The sequence below is a fragment of the Nycticebus coucang genome, chromosome 4 (genome assembly GCF_027406575.1).
Source record: "Nycticebus coucang isolate mNycCou1 chromosome 4, mNycCou1.pri, whole genome shotgun sequence".
NCBI classification, from domain to species: Eukaryota; Metazoa; Chordata; class Mammalia; order Primates; family Lorisidae; genus Nycticebus; species Nycticebus coucang.
This window is the reverse complement of record NC_069783.1, coordinates 25,709,579-25,728,386: the sequence shown is the minus strand read 5'-3', so window position 1 is coordinate 25,728,386 and position 18,808 is coordinate 25,709,579. Positions and strand designations below refer to the sequence as shown.

General features: G+C 45.8%; 1 protein-coding gene across 4 annotated transcripts in view; it reads right to left on the bottom strand.

Moving 5' to 3' along the window:
• Positions 1-18,808, bottom strand: part of GCKR (glucokinase regulator) — a 28,322-nt gene that overhangs the window by 748 nt on the left and 8,766 nt on the right. For 2 of the 4 annotated variants that reach the window (XM_053588441.1, XM_053588439.1), the window contains 9 exons: positions 18,168-18,286; positions 17,445-17,801; positions 17,144-17,241; positions 16,723-16,799; positions 16,272-16,368; positions 15,972-16,069; positions 15,796-15,879; positions 7,296-7,445; positions 583-717 (listed from right to left, as the gene is read on the bottom strand). In XM_053588441.1, the coding sequence (XP_053444416.1) occupies positions 583-717; positions 7,296-7,445; positions 15,796-15,879; positions 15,972-16,069; positions 16,272-16,368; positions 16,723-16,799; positions 17,144-17,241; positions 17,445-17,801; positions 18,168-18,286 (1,215 nt within the window). The remainder of the gene's footprint in view (positions 1-582; positions 718-7,295; positions 7,446-15,795; positions 15,880-15,971; positions 16,070-16,271; positions 16,369-16,722; positions 16,800-17,143; positions 17,242-17,444; positions 17,802-18,167; positions 18,287-18,808) is intronic. The other 2 variants (XM_053588442.1, XM_053588440.1) reach the window with 2 other exon arrangements.

Genomic DNA, 18,808 nt, shown 5'->3' with positions numbered 1-18,808 from the left:
CTTAGGTTGAATAGAAGGCCTCATTTCCTGGATACCTACAGAACCTTTTCACACCACTGTCACCACTTGTCACAGCTGTGTCTTCCCCATGAATGAGGAATTCACTGTGGGAGGAATGTCACTGAATTTTTTTTTTTTTTTTGAGACAGAGTCTCAAGCTGTTGCCTCATGTAGAGTACTGTGGCATCACAGCTCACAGCAATCTCCAACTCAGGCTCAAGCAATCCTCTGGCCTCAGTTATTTTTTTCTTTCTATTTTTAGTAGAGATGGGAGTCTCACTTTTTTGCTCAGGCTGGTCTTGAACTTGTAAGCTCAAGCAATCCACCCACCTCAGTCTCCCAGACTACTAGGATTATAGGCATGAGCCACTGCGTCCGGCCTAATGTCGCTGAATTTTTTTTGCAGTTTTTGGCTGGGGCTGGGTTTGAACCCGCCACCTCCGGCATAGGGGGCTGGTGCCCTACTCCTTTGAGCCACAGGCGCACCCTGTGACTGAATTTTGTAAACCCAATGCCAAGCAAAGTTCCTGACACATTGAAAGTACTAGGGAAGTGTTGAATGGCCAGCAGAGGGCAGAATACCTGATCCTTCTCATGTGCAACCTGGACATGGCAGGAAATGGGAGCAGCCCGAATATCATCTGACAGTGGTTGAGGAAAGTGGATGGCTTGGAGGAGGCTCTCGATGCACTGAGCCTTGGACTGTCCAGAGAACCGCTGTGGAGGAAGTGACAAGGTCAGTGTCAGGCTAGAAGGCTGGGGGAACTGAGAAGAAGGTCAAGGAAGAAGAAAGAACAAGGAGATTTGCAGGCTGAGATCCTGAAGCCTGGTTGTAGAGGCTGTAGAGAATTTGTCCTGCAGTGAATCCCAAACTCATAATCCTCAGATGTAGAGAAAAGTTGGGTTAAATGAGTTGGTGGCGGACCTTGATGGACTGGGTTAAATTAATTGCAAATTGATCAAATTTTCAGCTGTGTCTCACCAATCTCAATGATTAGTAATCTTTTTTTGTTTGTTTTTAGACAGAGTCTATGTTGCCCTCTGTAGAGTGCTATAGCATCACAGCTTACAGCAACCTCAAATGCTTGGAGTTAAGTGATTCTCTTGCCTCAGCCTCCCAAGTAGCTGGGACTTCAGGCACCTGCCACAATGCCTGGCTATTTTTTTTTTCTTTTGGTTCTATGAATTTTAAGACATACAGTTTTTCATAGCCGCCATAATGGGACACAAAACAGTTCTATCCTCCCTCAAAGCACCCTCAGGCGGCCCCTTTATGGTCATGCCCTCACCCTACCCACTAACGAACACCGATTTGTTCCCTGTCACTACAATTTTATCCAAAACCCAGGAAGCCTTTTTTTTTTTTTTTTTTTTTGCTTCTGCTGAAATTATCCTTCTTTGAGACCACAGGGGCTGCATGCTCCATGCCCTGACAGGTGCATGTAAACAAGGCATCAGGAAACAAGTGGAAGGACACACTGCTATCATTTTAAGATTGTTTTCCCACACTAGGAATGTCAATGCTGTTTCCGTGTGAATTTCAGAAAATAGGCAGTGCCCTTTGCTTCCCACAGTGGAGGAATGCCCGGCTATTCTTTTGTTGCAGTTGTCATTGTCGTTTAGCTGGCCCAGGCCGGGTTCAAACCCTCCAGCCTTGGTGCATGGGGCTGGTGCCATAACCACTATACTACATGTGCTGAGCCTAGATTAGTAATCTTTTTTTTTTTTTTTGTAGAGACAGAGTTTCACTTTATGGCCCTCGGTAGAGTGCCATGGCATCACATAGCTCACAGCAACCTCCAACTCTTGGGCTTGAGCGATTCTCTTGCCTCAGCCTCCCAAGTAGCTGGGACTACAGGTGCCTGCCACAACACCCGGCTATTTTTTTTGTTTGTTTTATTTTGTTTTTGCAGTTCGGCCGGGGCCGGGTTTGAACCCGCCACCCTTGGTATATGGGGCCGGCACCCTACTGACTGAGCCACAGATGCTGCCCTAGATTAGTAATCTTAAACTGAACTATCTCCCCTCACTTTCCTCCCTACAAAATCCATTTTGAACGATGTTGTCAAGATTGTTCATCTGTCCTGGCGCAATGGCTCATGCCTATAATCCCAGCCCCTGGGAGGCTGTGGCAGGTAGATTGCCTGAGGTCACAGGTTCAACACCAGCCTGAGCCAGAGTGAGACCTCGTCCCTAAAAATAGCCAGGTATTGTGGTGGGCTCCTGTAGTCCCAGGTACTTGGGAAGCTGAGGCAAGAGAATCAATTAAGCCCAGGAGTTTGAGGTTGCTGTGAGCTATGATGCCATGGCACCCTACCGAGGGTGACAAAGTGAGACTCTGTCTCAAAAAAAAAAAAAAAAAAAGGCTCAGCACCTGTAGCTCACTGGTTAAGGTGCCAGCCACATACCCGGGGTCTGGTGGGTTTGAACCCAGCCCAGGTCTGCTAAACAACAATGACAACTACAACCAAAAAATAGCCAGGCATTTTGGTGGGTACCTGTAGTCCCAGGTACTAGGGAGCCAGCCACATAGAGCTGGAGGGTTCGAATCCAGCCCAGGCCTACTAAACAACAACAGCTCAGTGGTTAAGGTGCCAGCCACATATACCGGGGCTGACAACTACAATGAAAAATTAGCCAGGCATTGTGGTGGGTGCCTGTAGTCCCAGCTACTTGGGAGGCTGAAGCAAGAGAATTGCTTAAACCAAAGAGTTTGAGGTTGCTATGAGCTGTGATGCCACAGCACTCTACCCAGTCTACCAAGGGCAAGGGTGACATAAAAAGACTGTTCATCTGCATACACTCTTTCCATTTTGTTACTACCCTCTTCTCTATTTAGCTTAGCACTGTCCAATAGAAACATAATGGAAGCCACATTTGTAATTTTAAGTTCTCTGGTAGTGGCATAAAAAAGAAACAGGTAAATCCTGAGCATGGTGGTTCACACCTGTAATCCCAGTACTTTGAGAGGCTAAGATGGGAGGATTGCTTGGGGCCAGGAGTCTGAGACCAGCCTGGGCAATATAGCAAGACCCCGTCTACACAAAACTTTAAAAAAGCAAAATAATTAGCTGGATTTGGTGGTGCATGCCTATAGTTCCAGCTGCTTGGGAGGCTGAGGTTGGAGGATTCCATGAGATCAGGAGTTTAAGGCTACAGTGAGCTATCATCACGCCACTGCACTCCAGCCTGAGTGACAAAGTAAAATTTTGTCTCTAGGCTTGGCGTCTGTAGCTCAGAGGCTAGGGAGCCAGCTACATAGAGCTGGAGGGTTCGAATCCAGCCCAGGCCTACTAAACAACAATAGCTCAGTGGTTAAGGTGCCAGCCACATATACTGGGGCTGACAACTACAATGAAAAATTAGCCAGGCATTGCGGCGGGCGCCTGTAGTCCCAGCTACTTGGGAGGCTGAGGCAAGAGAATTGCTTAAGCCTAAGAGTTGGAGGTTGCTGTGAGCTGTGATGCCATAGCACTCTACTGAGGGTGACATTGTGAGACACTGTCTCAAAAAAAATTGTCTCTAAAAGACAAAGCAAAACAAACAAAAAAAGAGATGACATCAACTTAAATAATATATTTCATTTAACACAATAAGCCCAAAATATCTCAATATGTAACCAATATTAAAAATTATTAAGAAGGTTAAAAAAAAAACAAAAAAAATTATTAAGAAGGGGCAGCACCTGTGGCTCAGTGGGTAGGGCGCTGGCCCCATATACCGAGGGTGGTGGGTTCAAACCTGGCCCTGGACAAACTGCAACAAAAATATAGGTGTTGTGGCAGGCGCCTATAGTCCCAGCTACTCAGGAGGCCGGGGCAAGAGAATCGCCTAAGCCCAGGAGTTGGAGGTTGCTACGAGCTGTGTGACGTCACGGCACTCTACTGAGGGTGATAAAGTGAGACTCTGTCTCTACAAACAAAAAATAAAAAAAAAAAAGAAAATTATTAAGAAGATATTTTATAACATTTTTGTATTAAATCTTTGAAATCACCTGTGGCTCAGTGAGTAGGGCGCTTGCCCCATATATCGAGTGTGGTGGGTTCAAAGCCGGCCCTGGCCAAACTGCAACAAAAAATAGCTGGGCGTTGTGGCAGGCGCCAGTTGTCCCAGATACCCAGGAGGCTGAGGCAAGAGAATTACCTAAGCTGTGATGCCACAGCACTCTACCGAGGGTGACCAAGTGAAACTCCGTCTCTAAAAAAAAAATCTTTGAAATCTAGTGTGTATTTTATGATTACATTGCACCTCAATTTGGACACTAAATTTTCAATGCTAAAAAGTGATATGTAGTCCTATCAAAACAATAAAGTTGCATTTAATATCAGTTTTTTTGTTTGTTTGTTTGTTTTTGTAGAGACAGAGTTTCATTTTATTGCCCTCCGTAGAGGGCCGTGGCGTCACACAGCTCACAGCAACCTCCAACTCCTGGGCTTAAGCGATCCTCCTGCCTCAGCCTCCCGAGTAGCTGGGACTACAGGCGCCCGCCACAAGGCCCGGCTATTTTTTGGTTGCAGTTCAGCTGGGCCGAGTTTGAACCCGCCACCCGCGGTATATGGGGCCGGCGCCCTACCGACTGAGCCACAGGTGCCGCCCTTAATATCAGTTTTTAAATAAAACGTAAAATTCAGTTCTTTAGTCACATTAGCTATGCTTCAAGTGCTCAATAGCCACATGTGGCAGGTGGCCATGGTTTTGGATAGCACGGGTATAGCCACATTTCACAAGTCCAAATTCCTGTCTGGCTTTACCCTTCAACATTTCCTCACCTTCCTGCCCCTCACAATCCTTCATTGCTCTGTAAAGTGACTCTCCACTCTGGTCAGACCTCTGTCCCTCACATATCATGCCCAGTCCCACTCTGGCATGCTGGCTAATGCTCTTTCTAACAGGAATGTCCTTCTGTCCTTCATCTATCAAGCCATACCATCAGGCCCAGCTCAAACATCACCTCTTGCATGAAGTCTTGTTTGTTTTTTTAAGACAGTCTCACTATGTCCCCCTCAGTAGAGTGCCATGGCGTCACAGCTCACAGCAGACTCCAACTCTTGGGCTCAAGTGATTCTCTTGCCTCAGCCTCCTAAGTAGCTGGGACTACAGGTTCCTGCCACAACGCCTGGCCATTTTTTGTTGTAATTGTCACTGTTGTTTTAGCTGGCCTGGTTGGACCCACCAGCTCAGCGTATGTGGCTGGCACCATAACTGTGCTACAGGCTCCAAGCCCATGAAGCCTTGTTTTGCTATAGTGCAAACTGATCCCACCTTCTTTATAGTTCTATTAGATTCCATTAAGGACCATGGGTTGTTTTAGGGACCTGGTGAATTCTCGTTAAATGTTCATTGATTAATTCCTTTCACGAAGAGTTGCCAGATTTAGCAAATAATAAAAATAGAAGACACCCAGTTAACTTTCTTTTTAGAGAAGGTGTCTCCTTATGTTGTCCAGGCTGGTCTCTTAACTCCTGGCCTCAAGCGATCCTCCCACTTCAGCCTCCCAAAGTGCTGGGATTACAGGTGCATGAGCCATCAAACCCAACCTAAATTTAAATTTCAGATAAATATGGAATTTTTTTTTGGTAAAGTATGTCCCATGCAATATTTGGGACATATATGAATTTTGTTTATCTGAAATTCAAATTTAACTGGATGTCCTGTATTTTTATTTGCTAAATTTGGCAACCCCACTTTCATGACCATCTGTTGTGCTATCTGCTCAGCATCCATTCCTCCTCTTTCTGGAATCAGCACCTTGATTTTCTTTTGGAGAACAACTGCTCCCTCATGCTCAGGCCAGGAGGCCTGACTGAAGCTCACCTCCCACCCCCTCCTCCTCCATCATCTTGAAGGGAAGACACATGAACAGGCTGGGCACAGCACTTCTTCCCCAAGAGAACAACAGTTGGTTTAGGAACATGCAAAGCCAAGCCAATCAAAACTCTCCCCTAGGTAATTGCATAAATCACAGAGACATTTTTTTTTTAGAGACAGTCTCACTTTATCACTCTTGGTAGAGTGCCGTGGTGTCACAGCTCACAGCAACCTCCAACTCCTGGGCTTAGGCGATTCTCGTCTCAGCCTCCTGAGTAGCTGGGGACTACAGGCACCTGCCACAACACCTGGCTATTTTTTTTTTTTTTTTTTTTGGCCAGGGCTGAGTTTAAGCCCACCACCTCCAGTATATAAGGCCAGCACCGCCCACATCTGGCTATTTTTTGTTGCAGTTTGGCAGGGGCTGGGTTTGAACCTGCTACCCTCGATCCCACTGAGCCACAGGCACTATACCCACAGACACATTTCTTAACAAATCAGTTAATTTTTTTTTTTAAAGGAGAAGAAAAAAGATACAAGGACAAATTCTTTTCCCAGTAGAGTTGCTACATTAGTAGGATGTAAGGCTGACACTATTGGTGGCCAATTTGCCACCGAATAGACAAAACCTGCCTGGGAACAAGAGCAACATGGAGGAAAACAGATCTGAGGCTGAAGGTTCTGGAGCACATTGTTAGAGTATCTGGATCCACGTGCCCTAGGACTATTCAGTTATATGAGCTGTAATTTTCCTTGTTTATTTTTTTTAGAGATAGAGTCTCACTTTATAGCCCTCGGTAGAGTGCCACAGCATCACAGCTCACAGCAACTTCCAACACCTAGGCTTAGGTGATTCTCTTGCCTCAGCCTCCCGAGTAGCTGGAACTACAGGTGCCCACCACAACACCCAGCTATTTTTTGTTGTTGTTGTTGCAGTTTGACTGGGGCTGGGTTCGAACCTGCCACCCTTGGTATATGGGGCCGGTGCCCTACCCACTGAGCCACAGGTGCCGCCCAATTTGCCTTGTTTAGCTTAAACCAGCATGAACTAGGTTTCCGTCACGTTTCTAACTGTAAAAATCTTGCCTAACAGTTACAGTTTCACAAACATATGCCCATTTATGCACACATACCCCTTAGAGCAGTGGTTCTCAACCTGTGGGTCGCGACCCCTTTGTAACAATGAAAATACATCCTGCATATCAGATATTTACATTACGATTCATAACAGTAGCAAAATTACAGTTATGAAATAGCAACGAAAATAATTTTATGGTTGGGGGTCACCACAACCTATATTAAAGGGTCATAGCATTAGGAGGCATTAGGAAGGTTGGCAACCACTGCCTTAGAGGAAAAAGTGGACTTTGAAGGAGAGAAGGCAGCCCATGCCCCTACACATCTCCACACCTCACCAAAATGTCCTCCTATGGCAGCCCAGACCCTGAGGCCAGCTGCTACCCAGCCCTGAGCCACCAGGTTCCTACCTGCAGCATGGCCAGTGCCCGCCAGAAGAGCTTGGAGTTGCTAATGCGGAGGTCCAACATGTGGTTTTGTAGAATCTTCCCGAGAAGTACATGAGCCCCTGTACTCACAGTATTCAACACCCACTTGGTGCTTAGTTCACGCTGGAACTTCTAAACAGGGCAGACATATGGGCATTGAAAATTAGAGGACAGGAGAGCAGCAAAGTGGACAGACAGTGTCCTATTATCAAACAGAAAACCAAAAGTTGAAAACCAGGGACCAAAATGTGCATATCATTTGTGTGAGCAGCTGATGCTTAAATGTTAGAACATTAGGTGTGAACTGGGACTGTGCCAGGCAAATCTGGTGGCCTCATCTGCATGTGGTTTTCTTTGTTTGTTAGTTTTCATAGTTTGGGTTTGTTTTTGTTTTTTTGAGACAGGGTCTTGCTCTGTCACCTGGCCTAGAATGCAGTGGCATCTTCTTTGTTCACTGTAACGTTAAACTCCCAGGCTCAAGAGATCCTCCTGCCTCAGCTTCCCAAGTAGCTGGGACTACAGATGTGCACCACCACACTCAACTAATTTTTCTATTTTTGTTGTTGTTGTTGAGACAGAGTCTCACTATGTCACCCTTGGTACAGTGCTGTGGCGTCATAGCTCACAGCAACCTCAAACTCTTGGGCTTAAGTAATTCTCTTGCCTGAGCCTCCCAAGTAGCTGGGACTACAGGCGCTTGCCACAATAACCAGCTATTTTTTGCTGCAGTTGTGGTCATTTAGCTAGCTGGGCAGAGTTCGAACACCCAGAGGCTGGCACCATAACTACTGTGCTATGAGTGCCAAGCCTAATTTTTCTATTTTTAGTAGAGACAGAGTTTCACTATGTTGCCCAGGCTGGTCTTGAACTGCTGGCCTTAGTGACCGTGCCATCTCAGTTTCCTAAAGTGCTAGGATTATATGTGTCAGCCCTATCTATGGTTTTCACCACTGGGTACACAGATATCTTTTCTGAGTCCTTCCATAGTAGGGTTTTTATCTTGCTAAAACTTTTGGTGGTACTCATAGCTCAGTGGGTAGGGCGCTGGCCAAATATACTGAGGCTGGCAGGTTCAAAGTTGGCCCGGGCCAGCTAAAACAACAATGACAGCTGCAACCAAAAAATAGCCAGGCATTGTGGTGGGCACCTGTAGTCCCAGCTACTTGGGAGGCTGAGGCAGAAGAATTGCTTAAGCCCAAGAGTTTGAAGGTGCTGTGAGCTATGATGCCATAGTACTCTACACAGGGTGACAGCTTGAGACTCTGTCTCAAAAAAAAAAAAAAAAAAGAAAGAAAGAAACTTTCATTTTGCCCTTTGGGTACTAGATGGAGGAATAGAAGTCCTAGGATTCATTCTACTGAATTACAGGCTCCTTAAGGGCAGAGATTTGTCTTATTTTGATCCAGAACCCCAATCCCTTTACCAATAGCTGACACATGGTTGGTGATCATTGAAAAATAGAATTTCAAGACTGGGCGCAATGGTTCATGCCTGTAATCCTAGCACTCCGGGAGGCTGAAGCAGATGGATTGCTTGAGTTCAGGACTTTGAGACCAGCCTGAACAAGAGTATGATCCTGTCTCAAAAATAGAAAAATTAGCCAAACATTGTGGCAGGCGCCTGTAGTCCCAGCTACTTGGGAGGCTGAGGCAAGAGAATTGCCTAAGCCCAAGAGCTGGAGGTTGCTGAGCTGGGACATCCCGGCACTCTACCAAGGGTGATAAAGTTAGATTCTGTCTCTAAAAAAAAAAAAAAAAAAGGATGTGGTATTGATACTACAGGCTACATGCCATGCCTTATGGGAGAGATAAAGTAAACCTGGCCATTCATACCACTATCATTGACACAAATATATTTCAAACGTTACATAGTTTGGAGCTTGACATGTTTATTTTAAAGCTCATATGGAAAAATCACCCAGCAATAATATCCAGGAAAATCTTTAAAAAGAGGAGGCTGAGCTCAGTGCTGGTAGCTCAGTGGCTAGGGCGCCAGCCAAATACACCAGAGCTGGAAGGTTCAAATACAGGCCAGGCCTGCCAAACAACAACAACTACAAGCAAAAAACAGCTTGGTGTTGTGGCGGGTGCCTGTAGTCCCAGCTACTCGGGAGGTTGAGGCAAGAGGATCGTCTAAGCCCAAGAGCTGGAGATTGCTGTGAGCTGTGATGCCATGGCACTCTACCAAGGGCAACGGAGTGAGACTCTGTCTCAAAAAAAAAAAAAAACCAAAACCCCTGCAGAATTATGGGCAGCGCCTATGGCTTAGTGAGTAGGGCACCGGCCCCACATACCGAGGGTGGTGGGTTCAAGCCTAGACCCAGCGAAACTGCAACAAAAAATAGCTGGACATTATGGCGGGTGGCTGTAGTCCCAGCTACTTGGGAGGCTGAGGCAAGAGAATCACCTAAGCCCAGGAGTTGGAGGTTGGTGTGAGCTGTGACGTCACGGCACTCTACCGAGGGCGACAAACTTAAGACTTTGTCTCTAAAAAAAAAAAAAAAAAAAACCCTGAAGATTTCATCTAAATAAAGGAAACCAAAGAGACATGATAACAAATGCAATGCATTATTCTTGATTGATCCTGGATCTGGGAAATAAAAACAATACAGGGATAACTGGAGAAGTTTGAATACTATCTGGATATTAGATAATAATATTGTATTAATTATAATTTTTATGGATGGATAATTATATTTACATAGGCAAATACCCTTGTTCTTAGGAGACACATGACAAGATAATTAGTATGACATGTCATGATATCTCCAGTTCTCTTTAAAATGATTAGGGGAAAAGAGACAGATGAAGAAAATGTGGCAAAATGTTAATGACTAGTGTGAATCTAGGGAAGAGCATATGGTGTTCATTGTACTATTCTTGCAATTTTTCTGTAGGTTTGAATTTTTTCAAAATAAAAGTGTGGGGGCAGTTTATATCAAAAATATTTCTACAACTAAAGATTTACAAACCCTAATCGAAGTGTCCTTATACTTTTTTTTTTAGAGACAGAGTCTCACTTTGTCACCCTCGGTAGAGTACTGTGGCATCACAGCTCACAGCAACCTCCAGCTCTTGGGCTTAGGTGATTCTCTTGCCTCAGCCTCCTGAGTAGCTGGGACTACAGCACCCACCACAACACCTGGCTATTTTTCTGTTGCAGTTTGGCCGGGGCCCGGTTTGAACCCACCACCCTCAGTACATGGGGCCGGTGCCCTACTCACTGAGCCACAGGTGCCGCCCTTTTTTTTTTTAAAGACAGAGTCTCAGTCGCCCTCAAGTTGAGTGCTGTGGAGTTATTACTCACAGCAACCTCAAACTCTTAGGCTCAAGCGATTCTCTTACCTTAGCCTCCCAAGTAGCTGGGTCTATAGGTGCCTGCCCTAACACCCAGCTGTTTTTAGAGATGGGGCCTTGCTTTTGCTCATTATGGTCTTGAACTCATAAGCTCAGGCAATCCACCTGCCTCAGCCTCCCAGGGTGCTAGAATTATAGGTTTGAGCCACCACGCCTAGATTTTTCTTTTGAGACAGAGTTTCACTTTGTTGCCTTGGGTAGTGTACTGTGGCATCATAGCTCACAACATCTAACTCTTGGGAACAAGCAATTCTCTTGCCTCACCCTCCCAAGTAGTTCGGACTGTAGGCGCCTGCCACAACGCCCAGCTGGTTTTAGAGACGGGGTCTTGCTCAGGCTGGTCTCAAACCTGTGAGCTCAGGGCAATCCACCAGAGTGCTAAGATTACAGGCACGAGCCACCGTTACCAGACTTATTTATTTATTTATTTTAAGACAGAGCCTCAAGCTATAGCCCTGGGGAGAGTGCCACGGCATCACCTCACTGCAACCTCAAACTCCTGGGCTTAAGCGATTCTCTTGCCTCAGCCTCACAAGTAGCTGGGACTATAGGTGCCGGCCACAACACCCGGCTATTTTTTGGTTGTAGTTGTCATTATTGTTTGGCAAGCCGGGGCTGGATTCAAACCCTCCAGCTCTATTGTATGTGGCTGGTGCCTTAGCCGCTTGAGCTACAGGCGCCACATTTTTTTTTTTTTTTTTTTTGAGACCAAGTCTCACTCTGTCACCCTGGGGTAGAGTGCCATGGCATCATTGTAGCTAACAACAGCAACCTCAAAGTTCCTGGATCCAAGTGATCCTCTTGCCTCAGCCTCCCGAGTAGCTGGGACTACAAGTGCCCACCACAATGCCCAGCTAGTTTTTCTTTTTTTTTTTTTTTTGAGACAAGTCTCACTCTGTCACCCTGGGTAGAGTGTCATGACGTCACAGCTCACAGCAACCTCAAACTCTTGGGCTTAAGCGATTCTCTTGCCTCAGCCTCCCAAGTAGCTGGGACTACCAGCCACAACACCCGGCTATTTTTTGTTGATGTAGTTGTCATTGTTTAGCAGGCCTACCAGCCTACATACATGTGGCCAGCGCCCTACCCACTGAGCTATAGGCTCCGCCCTAGTTTTTCTATGTTTAGTAGAGAGCGGGTCTTGCTCTTGCTCAAGCTTTTCTCAAACTCCTTAGCTCAGTTGACCTACCCTCTATGGCCTCCCAGAGTGCTAGGATTACAGGCATGAGCCACTTTGCCGGGCCAAAAGCCTCCTTATTTCAAACAAGTCCCATCCATTTAGAAAGATAAAACCAGCATCAAGCAAAAGACAAAAATCACAAAGTAAAAGATTAATATATTTGACTATGCAAAAAAATTAAATGTCTTTATATCAAAAACAATGTAAGAAAATAAACCAAGGAAAGCATAGAACAGAAAAAAAAGGCTGCTGTCCTTGTTATATACATCCTCTCTTGCAAATCAGTAAGAAAAATATACTACCTGTAAAAGAATGGGGGTGAACATACCCAAAAGACATGAAAAAATAGTATATGAAAAAAAATCAAATGGCCTACGCATCTTTAAGTAGTCAACTTCCATAGTAATTAAAAAATGTCAACAAATGACACTGAAATGCCTTTTCGTTTTGTTCCTTTGCTGATTAGCAAAGTTTGTTTTCTGTGTTTGTGGGGACTTTTTTTGTTGTTTTTGTTCTTTTGTTTTTTAAGAGACAGTCTCACTGTCGGTCTGCCACCCAGATTGGAGTGCAGTGACAAGATCGCAGCTCGCTGCAACCTCCAAGTCCTGGGTGCCAACTCCTAGGCTCAATATCCTCCCTTATAGTTAGGTATGTGTGCATACCTTATAGTGTGGTATGTGTGCATACCACCATGCCTGGCTAGGCTTGGCGCCTGTGGCTCAAGCGGCTAAGGCGCCAGCCACATATACCTGAGCTGGCGGGTTCAAATCCAGCCTGGGCTGGCCAAACAACAATGATGGCTGCAACCAAAAAAATAGCTGAGTGTTGTGGCAGGTGCCTGTAGTCCCAGCTGCTTGGGAAGCTGAGGCAAGAGAATCGCTTGAGCCCAGGAGTTGGAGGTTGCTGTGAGCTGTAACGCCACAGCACTCTACCGAGGGCTACATAGTGACACTGTCTCAAAAAAAAAAAAAAACAAAGGTGTATATGTAAGGATATTCAGTACAGCATTTTAATAAAAATCATAATATTGGAACTGTCTCCATGTCTGATAACAGGAGTTAGAGAAAAGAAATTATAGTACATCCATTGGTGGAATACTATACATCAACAATAAAAATGATGCTATAGATTTATTAGCACAGAAAGGTGTTCACAATTTTAAATGAAATAAAGTAACTTAAAAACAGCATGTCATATATGGTCTCATTTTTATACAAATATTATTTACATGTGAATAGAAAAGAAGTCTAGGAAGACATTCTCCAAAAATTGTCAGAGTGGTTTTCTTAGAAGATGGTGGATTTTGGTGATTTTCTTCCTTTGCATTTCTATATTTTCTAAAGTTTTTATAATAAAAATTTATTTAATAATATAGTTGTATTTTGTTTTGTTTTTGAGACAGATTCTCACTATGTTGCCCTCAGTAGAGTGCTATGGCGTCACAGCTCACAGCAACCTCAAACTCTTGGGCTTAAGCAATTCTCTTGCCTCAGCCTCCCAAGTAGCTGGGACTACAGGTGCCCACCACAATGCCAGGCTATTTTTTTGTTGTAGTTGTCATTGTTGGTTTTTTTTTAGCAGGCCCAGGCTGGGTTCGAACCCACCAGCCCCAGTGTATGTGGCCAGTGCCCTAGCCACTGAGCTACAGGCACTGACCCAATAATACAGTTTTTTAAAAAGATCAGAGATTAGGCTGGGTGTGGTGGCTTCTATCTGTAATCCTAGCACTTTGGGGGACTGAGGTGGGAGGATCACTTGAGGCCAAGAGTTTGAGACCAGCTTGAGCAACATAGAGAGATCCCTATCTCTACAAAAAAAAAAAAAAAAAAAAAAAATAGCCGGGCATTGGGACATGCACTTGTAGTCCTAGCTACTCAGGAGGCTGAGGCAGGAGAATTACTTGACCCTAGGAGTTTGAAGTTGAGCTGTGTCAACACCACTGCACTCTAACCTGGGCAATAGAGTGAGACACTGTCTTTAAAAAAAAAAAAAATCACAGAATACCATTACTGACAGTAGCCCCTCTCCCTGGAATATAATTAAGTGCTTTAAAAATATTTGTTGAGGGCAGTGCCTGTGGCTCAGTGGGTAAGGCACCAGCCCCATATACCAAGGGTGGTGGGTTCAAACCCAGCCCCAGCCAAACTGCAACCAAAAAATAGCTAGGCGTTGTAGTCCCAGCTACTTGGGAGGCTGAAGCAAGAGAATCACCTAAGCCAGGGGTTCTCAAACTTTTTAAACAGGGGGCCAATTCACTGTCCCTCAGACCTTTGGAGGGCCGGACTATAGTTAAAAAAAACCTATGAAAAAATTCCTATGCACACTGCACATATCTTATTTTTAAGTAAAAAAAAAAACCAAAACGGGAACAAATATAATCACACCGCCTCATGTGGTCCACAGGCCGTAGTTTGAGGACCCCTGACCTAAGCCCAGGAGTTGGAGGTTGCTGTGAGCTGTGTGATGCCATGACACTCTACCGAGGGCGATAAAGTGAGACTCTGGCTCTACAAAAATAAAAATTAAAAAAAAAGTTGTTGAATGAACAAATAAAAGAATCTGGCTTCACTCATGGTTTAAATTTATTTCATATAGGGAAAATAGACCATACACTTAAAGTCACAAGACTTGAGTTCAAGTCCTTACTCTTTTCTTAGGTTTACAGCTGTGATCACAATTCCTTAATCTCTTTGTTTCACCTTCCTCATCTGTGAAAGGGTGACATCAAACATACATTTATCATTTCTTAAGAGACTGTTATAAGTACCAAGATGGTATGAGACAGTCTGTAAAGTGCAAAGGGCTCTAGGTATCAGGTATTATCACTATATAGTGGACCCTCTAAGGATGGAGGGAAGGATCAAGATGATGTGAGGTAAATTAAAGAAGATTTCTTAGAAGATGAGGAGTCAATAAATGCGGACAGCATGCCAAGAAGTAGAAATGTGACGAATGAACATGGTTTGGAAAGGAAGACAAAGTACACTTTAGAAGGAAAGTAGATCTCCTGCTCAGAAGTTTCTACAAAGTTCTGAGTGCAGGTGAGTCAGCATGCCAGCTCTGTATGAACAAGTTGGGAAGCTTCCTGAAGGAGGTGGTTTGGATAATGGATGAGAGACCACATTTGTCCAGGGAAACCCTTTCAGGCCTTGGTTCTGCCTCATGGAGAGTGTAGGCAGGTGACATGCGAGAAAACGAAAGACCAGAGACATACAAAGCTGCTTTCTTTCTTAGGCCACACTGCAGAGTTGGACTGGTATCCAGAGCTCTCCTCCAAACTCTAAATTGCAAAGTGCACATAAACTGATTATTATTTCTATGAATATTATCAGTACGAGTACTGGCTGGATTATATTTTCATCAGCAAGCAGGGACTACATCAGCATGACATTATCTGCAGTGAATTCAGCATGTTGTATGTTTCAGGTGTTCAAGACCAGCCTGAACAAGAGCAAGACCCTATCTCTACTAAAAATAGAAAAATTAGCTGGGCATTCATTGTGGTGGGCACCTGTAGTCTCAGCTACTTGGGAGGCTGAGGCAAGAAGTGAGCCTAAGAGTTTGAGTTTGCTGTGATGATGCCACAGCACTCTACCCAGGGTGACATGTAAAACTAGGCCTCAAAGAAAAAAAAAAATTTGCAAAAAAAAAAAAAAAATGTGCCTTAAGGGCTTCTGGATAATGATGATAACTATAGATAGTATGGACACCTGACCTATCCAAAAGGGCCAGTGAACATCTGTCAGGTGATTGGTGGCATTCTTCACTTTTTGCTTATTCTTCAAAAGAGCTAGTGACCTGGTAACCCAAGTACTCGCCCTGCTGGCTTGGTAGAGGACAGACAATTCTTCATGCTTTCTTTCCTCTAGCCTTGGGTTTTCTGATTTCTGGAATCCCTCCCTCTCTGAGCCCTTCCCTACAGATATTACCTCCTCGTTCCCCATACCTGGATAAAGTTCCCTTCATATTCAAAGAAAAGCAGTGGCCATGTGATGCTGATGATGGAAGGAAAGAGCTTCTTCAGAGAGGCCTAAAGAGAAAGAGAAGAGCAAGAGAGGCATCTCTAGGAAGGCCTGGCTGTAACTGCCACCCATGGTCCCCCTTTCAAGTCTGGACCCTCACCGGCAAGGACTGCCCCACAGTGCTGTGTGCCAGGGCCTGGATGTTGGTGGTCTTCTCTTTCACCTGCTCCACCAGGGTCTGCACTTCTCTGAGGTTGTCTAGGAGAGAGGGAGAGCATCAGAGTAGAAAGGCTGGCTGTACAAACTATTCTTCCTACTCTCCTGGGCTTCAGTCAGGACATTTGCCCCGTCCCTCCCTCTGAGCAGGTGACCTAAGACCCAGGAAAACAACATCCCCTCTACATCACTCTTCTGCTTCCATCCCCTCCTTCCACTGATCCGATCCCATCTTCCCTCTCACCATCCAGGGTGAAAATGAAGACCACAGTATCAATTTCTGTGAGGGTTGGCAGGATGGAAGTCAGGAAGTCCTCTTGGGAGAAGGAGAACTGGGGACCCTGGGGCAGAAGATAGGAAATTCTCTCCCATGAAAACACACTAGAGCATAGGCTGGAGGACTAAAGAGGACATGGTGGACATCTATCACAGCCCTTCTATCTACAGACAAAAAAGGTAACATTCAAAAAGGTAAGGAGTATTGCCCAAGATTATGTATCAAGTCAGTGGAGTAGAGCCAGGTTTGGAGGGTATATCCAGAGCTTTCCACACTCCCTGTGGAAAGCCTCACAACCTCTAACCCATTCCATTTCTAGACCAGATTCTATCCCATCGTGGTCCCCACCTTTCTCCACTTTCCCCTTGTCCTCCACCCTCTGCACACCAGTGATCTTCCCCATGTCCTATTCTCCAACCTGGTTTGTGAGCTCAGCCTTCTGGTTAAACATGTCACTGTGATCACCAATAAGAAAACCACGGATATCTTGAAAATCTGGGAAGTTTAAGGACAAAAAGAGAGGAATGATGGGCTTTATAGAACAGGAAGGTTCTAGGCTTGGGGGAGCAGGTGTTGATGGGGCTGGGATGAAAATGCATGGTGGGGTATAGAGTGAGAAAGAACCCATGTGGGAGACCATAGCTAAGCACAGGGCTGGGAGCTGAGGGATCAAGGACTGAGTTGGGGTTCAAAGGAAGAAGCATATGATAGAAATGCCTATTTAGACAGGGCAGGATGGACACTGAGGAATGCTGTTGGGTTGGGAGCAGGGGAGTGTCTGCAGGGCAGACTGGTCAGGATCAGGAGGAATGAGAAAAACTGTCCTCATGGGGTCCCACCAGCGCCAAAAGTGTGGATGCACTCGACTCCATCCATGATAGCAATGATGCCGAGGGTCTGCCAGCCCACCAGGTATGTTCGGCCTTTCTTCTCCAGGCTAAGGGTGGGCAAGAGCACAGGATATGAGCTGAGAGGTTACAGTGAAAATATATCAGAGAGGTATACAGAAGAGAATGGAGATAAACCAAAAACCAGCCTGCCGTGACCCGCCAACATGCAATCCCACCACCTTCACCATGTGAACGTGTCACCATCTCCCTGCTCTCAGGATGTTCCCCCTCCAAACACACATCCACACACCTGGTGCTGACTTGCTTCATCAGGGTGGCAATCTTGAGGCTTTGGCTATAGGTCACCTGATGGGCCCGCTCAAATGTCCTCAGGATTTCCAGGAGGCATCTGGGAGAAAAGCCATCAGCTCCCAGGAAGGCCTTGTGCGCTCTCAGAAAGCCTGTGCACTCTTCTCCCCACCCCACACCTATCTGTGGTAGAGGAGGCATAATTCCCTCAAAACTAAGTTCTGCTGATCCTGGTGGAGGTGCAGAGAGGAACCAGACTGTATCAGGCTGGGCAGTGAGGGCTTCAGTGGGCAGAAGACAAGGGAGCAGAAGGAGGGATGGGGTATCAAGACAGCACTGGGCAAGGAGGCTCTGAGTGCTGAGGAGGAAAGCAACAGTCTACAGGCGAGGCTAGAAACACCGTCAGGGAAGCAGGCCACAGCAGGATGAGCTCCGTGATCATCAAAGGAACCCTCAGGAGCTAGGCCAGCTTTGGAGGCCCCATGCAGGCTCAGGGATTAGGTCCTTACTTGAGGAATCCAGGATGTATTAGGAACAATCCAGACTCTGAGATTACTTGGTGGGAGCAACAGCATGCCTTTGCTAGCTCCTTCCCCAGAGGGAAGTGGTAGGGCCTCAGTCTTGCTGCCACTAGCCAGCCTCCATATCAGGGCCTGCCACCCCCCATCCGTACCATCCCACCCCTGCCTGACTTTGAGCTGTCTCTTATCCAGATCCTTCCTACCTTTGAGAGGCTGCAATGCCCCGATCCACAGTCTTATGGGCTGCTAATAACAGGGTTTCCAGCAGGACCTTGGTGGCGCTTCCACCTTTCATGCGGGAAGAACCGCTGAGACCCTCAGGCTGAGAAGCAATGACATCGGGGAGGAATTGAGAGAGAAAGGAAGACCTGGAGACTCTGAGAGGAAGAAGTCCCAGCTATTGGGGCCCCTTGTCAGCTGGGCCAAGGATTTTTCAGAGAGTGCCTTTCTTTCTGAGAATTTTCTCTCCCCACATCCTCTCAACCACCTTTTTTGTGGAAGTCTACAAATCCAAATACCACATTTCATATGCTTTGGAGAGATCAATGAAGCAGTGATTGGAATAGGGCAGATATGGAACACAGCACAGCAAATAGGCAAAGAGATGACAGCAAAGAGAATAATTAAAAAAAAAAAAAAAAAACATATAACTGGGCGGCACCTGTGGCTCAGTCGGTAAGGCGCCGGCCCCATATGCCGAGGGTGGCGGGTTCAAACCCAGCCCCGGCCAAACTGCAACAAAAAAATAGCCGGGCGTTGTGGCGGGCGCCTGTAGTCCCAACTACTTGGGAGGCTGAGTCAAGAGAATCGCCTAAGCCCAAGGATTTGGAGGTTGCTGTGAGCT